This window comes from Galleria mellonella, unplaced genomic scaffold, assembly GCF_026898425.1.
Source record: "Galleria mellonella isolate WM207_F2 unplaced genomic scaffold, CSIRO_AGI_GalMel_v1 utg146, whole genome shotgun sequence".
In the NCBI taxonomy this organism is placed as follows: Eukaryota; Metazoa; Arthropoda; class Insecta; order Lepidoptera; family Pyralidae; genus Galleria; species Galleria mellonella.
The window spans coordinates 1,826,705-1,838,670 of record NW_026441999.1 but is presented as its reverse complement, the minus strand read 5'-3'; the positions used below and the strand labels follow the sequence as shown (position 1 = coordinate 1,838,670).

Below are 11,966 nucleotides of genomic sequence, written 5' to 3'. Positions count from 1 at the left end.
CGGGTGTGATTTTTTCTATGTCGATTACCTTATAACTCCGTCAATTGTAAACCGATTTGGAAAAATCTTTTTTTAAACAAACAAACTAACTTTTACATTTATAACGTTAGTAAGGATTATCATTTATTTAATTAACAATGACTAACAAAAAATAAATTATTTTATTATGTGTAATTATTTAGTACAATCCTAATAGAAAACCGGTTGAAAGCTCTAAATGACTATAGAACAAAGGCAAAGTGACTCGATCTCCGAGTACGGTTATATACCTATATAAATATATAATATATATATACTGCGAGCCTCTTAAAAAAATCGCGCCCTCGACCCAGCACCGACAGCGGTTTAGGGTTGACAAGCAAGGGCCCTCTTGACCCACTAAGGGTTACTCGACATGCCGCGGGTTAACGAGAACAAATACACTTCAAGTGCAAAAAACTGCTTACCACACCGCTTTAGCGATTTCTTTCAAGTAAAATTGTTTAATTAAAATAACGCTATGAAAAAATTGATTTTGGTCATTAAAATAAAAAAAAAACTGGGTTTCGAAGCCTATATTAGTCTTCAGAAATGGCAATGCATGTGAACTGCTATAAGAATCGCAGCTTATTCCATGGTATCCATAATGCCGTTTATGTAATTTATAGTTGGCGGTTACTGCTTGCTACAAGTATCAGATCAGGTCTGGGGCACTGTTAGCTTGTTTGCCATTTTAAATCGAATAGTAGAAACCGTAAACGAATTTTTTTAGATAGATAGATAGATAGATAGATAGATGACATTTATTACCTTTACTAAGAAATTAAAACAACAAAAAGGAAAAAAAAAACAATTAATGTTGCTGGTAATAGGAGCCGCCTCAGCTATTGCTATATATGTACAGCTCCAGCGAGATGTACCTATATAGCGCTGATTTTCAGGCGGCCCCTTAACTTCTTTACCTTTAGCATGCGTGCGGATCGCTAATACCTATTTCTCGGATGGGAGACTCAACACGCTTACCAACAAATACATAATACATTACAACACATACATAAAACATTACAATAAATACATAAAACATTACAACAAATACACAAAAAATTACAACCAAAACCGAGAAGAATAAACTCTGAATAAATTATCGCACTTCACAATGACAGCATCATAAAAAAATAAAAAAAAAGAACGTGAAGCGTCAGTTTTTCAACTGTTTTGAATTTGTTTCTCCAATAAGACTTTTTTAAGTTTATTTTTTAAAGTAATTTGGGACATATTAACATGCAAAGGAGGTGGTAGATCATTCCAGATTTTTGCTGCAGAAAACCTGAAACTTCCTCTAAAGAAAACAGTTTTATGTGCAGGAAGCTTAATTCTGTCTGTAAATTTACTTCTAGTATTTCGACTATGTATATCTTTCGTCCAAAAAATTTTTTCATATAGATACTTAGGTTTTTTATTATGTGCAATTTTATGAATGAAACTGGCCAAATGGAGTTCTCTTCGATATGACATATTCAAGATACCTTTATCATTAAGTATTGGAGTAATTCGACCGCGTTTTGGAACATTACAACAGTAACGTACACATGCGTTTTGAACTCGTTGTATGGCATGAGCAGTTTTTGCTAGTAACCTGGGGCCGTAAACCACGTCACAGTAATTAAAATGTGATAGAACTAATGATTCTACTAGAGTGAACCTGACCTTTTCGGAAAGATATTTCCTAATACCATACAATACCTTTAATCTGTAGAATGCGTTTCTAATCTTTGTATTAATGTGATCTATATATCGTAAGTTACTATCTAATAACAGGCCGAGATTTTTTGCTGTGGAAACTTTCTCGATTCCTTGATTATTTATTATGATGTTCATGTTACTACCTTTCAGCTTTTCACATTGATATTTCGAACCCAACACCATGAATTTAGATTTATTGGAGTTTAAAATAAGGTAATTCTGATTAGCCCAATTATAGACAATATCCAAATCTTGGTTAATTCGCTCCACAGCCTTTTGAACGTCACTAACAGGGAAGGAGTAATATAGCTGTGTGTCATCGGCATAGAGATGCATTTTACAGTGTTTTATATTTCGACATAAATCAGCGGTGTACAGTGTGAATAGTAAAGGACTTAAGATAGAGCCCTGCGGCGTACCTCTATTTATATATTTTGTTTCTGACCGTATTTCTTTCTGTTCCCCTTCTATTACAACATACTGCTGACGATCTGTTAGAAAAGATGCAAACCATTTTCTTGTTTCAACTGATATGCCATAATACGCCATTTTTGCCAATAAAAGATCAAGGTTTATAGAATCAAATGCTCTTGAGAAATCGAGCAAAATCAATAATGTGTTCTCTCCTACATCAGACGCGGCTATTATATCATCTGTTACCTGAGCCAAAGCAGTTGCCGTACCGTAACCACGCCGAAAACCAGACTGAATACTAGGCAAGATTCTCTCTTTCTCCATATAATCGGTTAATTGTCCACAAACAACTTTTTCAATCAATTTTGACAAAATGGGAAGAATACTAATGGGCCGCAAATCCTTATATGACTCTATTTTATTACTTTTAGGTAATGGCATAACCTTAGCAAGCTTCCACAAATCAGGATATACTTTAGTTCGTATTGATGTATTAACAATATCGGTAATAGCATCTAACGTGTGTGGTAGGGTCATACGTAACATTTGAATTGTAATAGTGTCGTGTCCCGATGTTTGTGTTTCAATGCTCTTTAAATATTTTAAAATTTCATCACTACTACATTCACGCAGTTCGATATTTCCATTCCCATATTTATTACTTGAGTAATAATTATACATATCATTATCTATATAGGAAGTACCTGGAATATCTAAAAAAAAGTTGTTGATATTATTAGGATCTCTAAGATTTTGAGGAATTTCTGGTAGAGAAGAACCTCCTACAGTTGAGGATCGCTTTAAGTATTTCCACATTTTTTGTGGATTTTTTAGGTTATTATTGACATAGTACTCAAAAAAAGCTTTCTTTTCTCTGTCAATAGATTTATTTGTTAGATTACGTAGATCTTTGTAGTATTTCCAGTGAGATTCTGAGTTAGTGAGACGAGCTCTTTTTAAGGCAACATCGCGTAGAGACATCATTTTCCTTATTGTGCCCGTGAGCCAAGGGCTAGGCTTATCTTTAATATACATACGACGTAAAGGAGCATGCCTATTAAATAAATCTGTAATTCTTTTGTTAAATACCTCTACCATGTTATTTATACTTAAATTTTCCATTTCTTTTAGCCAGTCTATAGAGCTAAGATCTGTTAAAAAATCCTTTTCATTTATGTGTTGTAAAGAGCGTCTAGTTAAGTATCTTTTTGAGATTTTAGGTTTCTTAAAATAAAATTCAGAAACAATCATAGCGTGATCACTGAGAATTGGATTATGATGGACTTTAATATTCTTACATAAATGAGCAGAATCGGTTATCACCAGGTCTAAGAGTGACGAAGATTGTTCAGTGACTCGAGTTGGTTCGGTGACTATTTGTTGTAGATTTTGTTGCGATAGTAGAGTAAGTAATTCATTCGCTGATTTCTTATTGGGTTGCAAAAGATCTATGTTAAAATCGGTGAGTAAGAAAATGTGATTACAATACGAAAATGCACTTACAGATTCGCTGAGGGCATCCATGGCTATTGGTATGGAGATAGCCTCGGTTCTGTAGATTGTACCAATAGCTATTTGCAGTCCTCCAGGTAATGATAGTTCCAACCACAGTTGTTCGATTGAAGCCGAAGGATGCGGGCGTATCCGAGCACGTAGTTCATTTCTTACAAAGAAGCCCACACCGCCACCTCTTTTACCTCCAGTTCGTGACGCATGTTTTAGTGTGTATCCCGGGATAACCGGAGCACAAGTCTCCTCGCCCTCTCTTAACCACGTTTCGTTTAGGGCTAAAATATCCGGAGTGTACCTATCTATAGAATACTTTAATTCGTCAACACCTGTATTAATTGATCTAATATTTAATAGTCCCAAAATTAAACTATTAACTTTGCCTTTAAGCTCTGTAAAAAACTAAAAATACTCTAGGTAATTCAATCCTAAAAAACCGCTTGATACTGTCACTGTGAAATACTAAATAAACATGATTCTTAGTGCTAGATAGAGAATTATAAATGGTGTCTGTATATAAACAAAATAAACTTGCTAACCTAATAGATGTGGAGTATAGAGTCAATGATAACAAGAAACAAAATAATAACAAGATTAAGGTGTACCGGTAGACCCGGTACCGCCAAAAATCTTTGCGACGTCCTCCATCTTTCTCAGATGGTAAAATTGTTTTCCTTCTCTTTCGCGAACATATATTTTTCCGTTTTTTGACCAAATAAATTTCCAATTTCGTTTCCTCCCTTCATCTTTCGCTTTACCGAATATCATCTTATTTCTTTTAGTTAACCTTTCATTAATATATATTGGTTTCACTTCACCTGGAAAAACATCAGCCGTTGAGATAGAGCGGCGCACACGCGCCTCTTTCAAAACACGCTCTTTGATTGAACGACGTGTAAAGCGTATCACGATGGGTCGCGGACGTATTTCATTTTTCTCGTTAACTAGGAGTCGACGCGGACCACCACGATACATATCCACAATTTCCTCGTTCATGAATGACATGCCTATTTTAGAAGAAACTAATGTTACTAAATTCAGTAGGTTTTCATCAGCTCGCTCTGGTATCCCCACTATTTCAATATCATTCGCCATCATCTCTTGGTCTCTATCGTTTAGTTCCTGTTGTAATTGCAATACAGTTGACTCCAATTCAGAGACGTTTCTATTTTCGGCTTCAAGTAACACAAGGCGTCCCTCTATATTTTCTACGTTTTCACACACTAAAGCAATTTTTTTATTGCAAGATAGCATGTCTTCTCTCAACGTTAGTATGTCATTGCGCAACTGTGACATTTCATTTCTGACTGTCTGAAGATCTTTTCGAAATGCACGCATTTCAGATAATAACTCGGACTCGATGCTATTTACATCAGGTGATGTTAGTTCGGTCTGTCCCACTTCAGCAAAGGTACCTGTTTGTATTGAATCTAAATCGGGAGATGATTCTACATTAATATTCTTGACAGGAGTATTCGTATTATCCTGTCTGGGTTGCTTCACCGTGCAATGATTTAATGGAAAATACATAAGGTACAATTTTTTAATGGAAAATAAAGCAATGGTACCCCCCCCCCCCACCTCTCTACACTAACGGATGTAAAGGCAGGTCAGTTAGCTTACCGTGATGAATACACCGGGAGCTCAGCACGATAGTTTCTAAGGGGCATCACGGAAAGATGGATCTGACAGGGTACATTGCTAGCAATGCGGTAGTATTCCACATTACTAACAATTCTTTCCTTTCCCCTAAACAAAATTGTTAAATGTGAAATTACAACGGGAGTAAATCTTTTCAATTAAAAAAAGAACCATCAAAATTAATTCTGTATTATCCAACACAGGTGAAACATAATTTAACATTCTTTTAAGAGTATTAATTTTTTTATGCAACTTAGAATGGTAAACAAGTATGCAGCCCGCCTGATGGAAAATGGTAACCGTCTATAGACATGAGCAGTACCATGGACATAACAGAGTATACTGTTTCGCCCATGATACCCCCCATGCGTCGCCATTCTTGAGGACTCACTGCCATATTCCACCCTTCAAACCGAAACACAGCCATGCAAACACAACTGCTTCAAGGTAGAAACACGAATGAGACAGAGGTCAAAATTTTATTTTTTATTTCAAAGGAAATGTTTGAAAAATCTGCGCAAAGTCGGAGTGGCCAGTTAGTTAAATATACGATAAATTTTATTATTAAATTTAATTTTTATTATGTATTAACATTAGCATGTCCCCAAGTGTATCGATATTTTATTCCGTGCTATAGCAGCCTGTTCGATGCACGACGTGATCATTATCAATAAATTCGGATAGTTTATTCTTTGTCAACCGACTTCAGAAAAGGAGGTTCCGATTTCTGTCGTATTTTTTTTCTCTTTTACATTTGTTACCTCATAACTTCGTCAGTTTTAAACCGATTCGGACAATTCTTTTTTTTTCTAAAAGTATATGCTTACATACTCGTAACGTATTATTTCTATAAAAAAATTATGAAAATCGATGCAGTAGTTTAGTTTATAGATGAAAATAACTGGTTTTGTCACACTTGAAGATTTTTTTTTGTGGAACACAGTTTTTAATTATTATTTTACTATTTTATTATTATAATAATATTGTTGACACTAATCAAACCTACTAATACGTATTAAAATTAAATGATATATATATATATATATATATATATATATATATATATATATATATATATATATATATATATATATATATATATATATATATATATTCAACTTAGAATTGCATACAAGCTGACTGCCCACCTGATGGAAAGTTGTAACCGTCGCCTATAAACATGAGCAGTACCATGGACATAACAGAGTATACTGTTTCGCCCATGATACCCCCCATGCGTCGCCATTCTTGAGGACTCACTGCCATATTCCACCATTCAAACCGAAACACAGCCATGCAAACACAACTGCTTCACGGTTGAAACACGAATGGGACAGAGGTACCCAAGCAATCGACTTCTGTACAAAGTCTCCCTCTATTAATTGATATGAAACTGTATTTGACGTAGGTTTTTTTTTTTAAAGAATTGTTAACATTGTACATTTAATATTTATGTATTTTAAATTGTGCATGTCTAATTGTGGCGAAATATGTGGACTTATTATTATTACCATGTTTCTTGCAAACAAATATTTATTCATTTATTTGTTAAATTACTTTAATTAAAAAATGAAATAAATATGCTCGGAATTGTAATTCAAAATGGGGTGGTTAGAAGCATTTGTAAAGTATGGCAATGTGGTGGAAGTAACACTCGACATGCCTATATAATATGAAACAAAATATGTAAAAAACTGAATAAATAAAAATTAAAACAAAACATTTCTGTTTTACAATGTGACATAATGTTGTATGAAAAAACTTCCATACATTGAATGGAAGAGATATCCTTTAGAGATAAGTTCACCTTTGTTTACATTATTTATAATTATTATTGTCACTGTATGTTTCAATAAAGAATATTTAAGAAATAAAATAAATAAAACATTTCAAATTTTAATTACAATATATTTAAATGGCACCAGGTTTTTTTTTATAAAATCTACAATGACGATTTCTCTTCTAAATTTTTCAATACTGCAATTTTTTTATGTCGCCGCAGAATCCTGTTAAAATATAAATTAATGACTCTCAGTAAAGTTAATTTTTTTACACACTCAACAAACACCAACAACTCAATCCATTTAAAAAAGGAATCATGAATATCGCCCAGGAAATCTTTGAGAAATGGCTGTGAAGAAGATACGCGCCCAATTTCTTTCTCTTTTTTGTAATTCGCTTTGATATCCTATTAATTACATTTATAGTAAATGCGGATGTTTGTAGCGATCCCTCTAGGGATAGACAGATGTTTGTTACTCTTTCACCCAAAAACTACTAAACAAATTTCAATGAAATTTAGTACATCATTAGGTGTTATCCTAACTTAGAACATAGACTACATTATAGGTATAATGTATTACGTGGATGAAGCCGCAGGATACAAGCAAGTTTATAAAACAATAATACAAAATAATGTACAAATATAAAATACTGACAAAAACGGGGCCAATATGGAAGTAATTCCTTTCGATTAGAAGGATTCAGTAATAACATTTGCAACGAACGAAAATGTCTCTTTGGGTACACATACACAAAAAATATATTCAAATTGTGAAACCTCTTTTCTCGGCTTTCAGTCGATAAACATACCCACAAAAATACAGTCAAACTACATACCTCTCTTTTAAAACCGGTTAGAAATCAAGCGATGCTTACCATCCCTGATGACACATCAGATTCGACAGAACACCTGCATACGAACACACAACTGCCTCTTCTGTATCTCCACTGAAATCACTAACGACTGTAGTTATCAAATCATTGACACTGATTGATTCGTCATTATTATCTTCTTTTACAGATTTTTCAGGAGTCTCTCTATGTTCAGATTGTTCATTATCATCACATATTACTATTTTAGTATCTTCAGAATTGTTTTTGTCTTTAGAATTTTCATCATTCTTAGAGGTTGTTGGTATTTTGTCGGATATTTGAAACATAGTGGTTTTGGAATTCTTTTCACCTTCAGTGCCTTTATCATTATGAGCAATTTCATCGTATATTTTGGTATCAGTTACTTTCAGAATTTTAATAGTTTTATTACCATCTTCAGGAATTGTTGGGGATTTCTTCTGATGATTCATCATTGGCATCATTTTGGAATCTTCAAGGTTCTTCTCAGCTTTAGTAGCTTCATCATGTGGAATTTTATTGGGTATTTTGGCATCAGTTGTAGATGTAACACCACCTTCAGGAATTTGTGAAGCATCAACTGCAGGATGTGCAAAGGTGTAGGTAAGGTAGGCCAGAAGGTAGATAATACTTGACTTCATTTTCCTAATATTACTATATAAGGAATGACCTACTGACAACTCATTTGTCTCTTTTATAAATGTTGTATGATTCATATATGAGTCGTGAGGCTAGTGTAAATTTTTGAGCGAATTTAAAAAACAGGAGTTCTGCCTACTTTTAAAGAGTTGTGCTTTAAAAGCCTATATTTTATATGGCTTTTGGGATAATCGGGCGCTAAGATGGAAATACCGAGAAAACCACCCACAAAAACCCCACAAAGTTTCGATTCAATCCATCGAGCCGTTTTTTTGTTTTATTCGATCAAATTTTTTAAAAGAATTAAAGGATCACGATTTTGATTTTAAATGATCATAATCTAAGCTAAAAGCCACCAAAAGCCCTTTTTTTCTTGATTTTTCAAATTAATGTAAAGAATTAAAAAATTTTTTTTTTGAAAAACCGTTGCTGATTTTTGTCGAAAATTTATTCTAGATTTCAAAACCCTCTTTAATTTCCTTGTGTGATCAGCGGTTGCTGAGATATTGATGGTTAAAGACAAAAAGATCCTTTTTCATTCAAAGTTCGATATCTCAGTGAAAAGTAGTCATATTGAACTTTGCAAAAAAGCAAATCAAAGCTAAATAAACAAGCTATCCGATCCATATAGTGGTTAAGTTAGAAAATTTATTTTCGAGTTTGTAGACCAAAAAAGAACCAAAAAAGTTTTGAAAAATTTTCGTTTTGGTATTCATTAGGATTGAGCAGAACACGTTGCTTAAAATTTTTTTTCATCATAAGATCTCAAAACTAGAAACTTTGAGCTTTAAAATACTTTTTTTAAAATTCCAATACGACCATTTTTAAAGGAAAACCTCAAAAAATTTGGCATTTTTTTTTCTGATCCCTTAATTTTTTCCACTAGTGTAGAATTTTAAATTCCTTTTTATTTATTTTACAGGATCATATTAAGATTAATAGCATTCTAGTTAATGGAATGTTTTATCAGTGAAACTGAATCTTTTTTTTCTCGAACTGACTTGAAAAGGAAAAGAAAAAAAATCAATCTCCCGTATTAATACGGCTTGTTCAGCTGTCGTGTTAGTCAATCAAGGTTTATGCCAACTCGGAATCACCGAAATGAACATTACAGAATATACTATCTATATTGTTAAACATTTGCACGCCGACATAGAGACGGAATGTATATGGGACAAGTAAACTAAAACTTCACCTAAAATTTTTTTTATACAACTTAAAATGGCATAAAAGCGGCCCACCTGATGAAAAGTTGTAACTGTCGCTTATAGACATGAACAGTACCATGGACATAACAGAGTATACTGTTTCGTCCATGATACTCCCCATGCGTTGCCATTCCTAAGAACTCTGGTGTTATTCCTCTGTACCCTGTAAATTCACGTCATACCCCACCCTTCAAACCGAAACACAGCCATGCAAACACAACTGTTTCACGGTTGAAACAGGAATGGGACAGAGCTCAAGCAAACGACTCTTGTACAAAGTCTCCCTCTGGTGAAAAGAAGAAAATTACTTACATTCTAGCAAAATAAATTAATCTCATTTCATTTCACTAACAGCTTTTTTACTTTTCGCACATTGTTATTCCAGAAGACTAGTTGTAAAAACAGTACTAAGCTCTCATACTATATTGCATTATTAAGCTATTTTGTCTATATATCTCGCATACCAATTAGTTATTATCTCATATTTGTATCTGGTCTCGTTGGAGTGAGTAATTTTTATTATCCATTGTACAAAAACCAGTTTTTAATTAATATCCAGACGACATTCTAGCGGTAGGAATCTCTCGTTCTGGAATTTCTAACAATTTTCCTCGTGCTAGTTTCTATTTCACATTTACATTTCATACCTGAGAAAATAATTGTATAATCTTTAAGCAACATTATTTAATGCCGCTTAAAACATCTCTAATAGCCTAACTGCGGTTGCCAAACTGCCTGCCAAGCGTGGCAATTACTGGCAAAACTCCTCTTACGGGGAAGGCTTATGAATGAATGAATGAATGTGTGTACTTTATTTGCATTATACAATATAGGGGAAAAACAATACAATTAATAAATATAACGATACAATTGTATAAGTACAGTAAGGCGGTCTTGTTGCTGAGAGCAATCTTTTCAAGACAACCTTATGTTCAGCAGTGGACAGTTAACGGCTGAAACAATATTAAAAACAATATTTAAGAATAAAACTTGCATTTTGTTTGTATTTTTTATTTTTTTTTTTGTCATGTGGTTACATCACCTATAAACCCACCTGTTTCGGTTTTTGAAAAATATTTCATGATTTCTCGTAATTGTTTGTATCTATAATAAGTTTACTATTGTAATCTTTTGGAGGAAACAATAAAGTGTATCTATCTATCTATTTTAAAGACTTTTTGGAGAACACTAAGCCGTAATCATTTGGTAAAACCTCTGCAGGAACTTCATTCCGTAACCTGAATGTTAGCAGAAAAAATATCTTTTTTGTTATTACCAGAGGGAGACTTTGTACAAAAGTCATTTGCTTGGTTGGGTACCTCTGTTTCATTCGTGTTTCAACCGTGAAGCAGTTGTGTTTGCATGGCTGTGTTTTGGTTTGAAGGGTGGGATATGGCGTGCATTTACAGGGTAGAGAGGAATAACACCTGAGTCCTCAAGAATGGCAACGCATGGGGGGTATCATGGGCGAAATGGTATACTCTGTTATGTCCATTGTACTGCTCATATCTATAGGCGACGGTTACCATTTTCCATCAGGTGGGCCGTCAGCTAGTTTGCCATTCTAAGTTGTATAAAAAAAATCGTATCACTACCTTATTCTATCTTTTAAACTAAATCTCATCCTTTGTAAGCATAGCTGGTTTACAGTAACAATAAAAGTAGGTCAGAAGTACCCGAGAAGACGGCTTTAGTATACAGTTTTTGATAAGATGGAAATAAGGGTTTCCTTTTTTTATCGTTTTCAATGCAGATCTCTAAAAATCAACAATCACAACTGTACCATTCGAGAAATGATAAATTAATAAGACAGTTCATAAATAATCAATGCGTTCAAACGAGATTCTTATAACGAGATCTTTGCGAGCAAAATTGATTGTTTGATTTGTTATTCATTGGCCGGATCTAATGCGGATCCGAATATCTGTTGAAATGACAATGGGATGTGGTATGGAAATTACGGGGTACGGGGGCATAACACCATAGTCTTATAGATATGGAAAAAATATGGGATACCACAGGCGTCACAGTGTATGCCAATGGTAACCCTCTAGCTGAATGTTTAATTCATCAGCATCGTTATATAAGCCGTTAACTGCCCGCTGCTGAACTTAAACTTCCCCCTTTTGGTGGGTTTTATCAGTAGAGGCCACGCTTACCCTTAAAGAGGGACGCTGCTGTCCATCCCTCGCCTGAGCC

The 11,966-nt window shown here is 34.0% G+C and overlaps 1 protein-coding gene across 1 annotated transcript; it reads right to left on the bottom strand.

Annotated features, from left to right (window-relative positions):
• Nucleotides 1-7,212: 7,212 nt before the first annotated feature.
• LOC128200032 (uncharacterized) lies at nt 7,213-8,749 on the bottom strand. The gene is made up of 2 exons (XM_052891976.1): nt 7,945-8,749; nt 7,213-7,292 (listed from the first exon to the last, which is right to left on the bottom strand). Exons 1-2 carry the CDS (start codon nt 8,634-8,636, stop codon nt 7,229-7,231), a joined length of 756 nt encoding a protein of 251 aa, XP_052747936.1. The 5' UTR covers nt 8,637-8,749; the 3' UTR covers nt 7,213-7,228.
• Between the last annotated feature and the right edge of the window lie 3,217 nt (nt 8,750-11,966).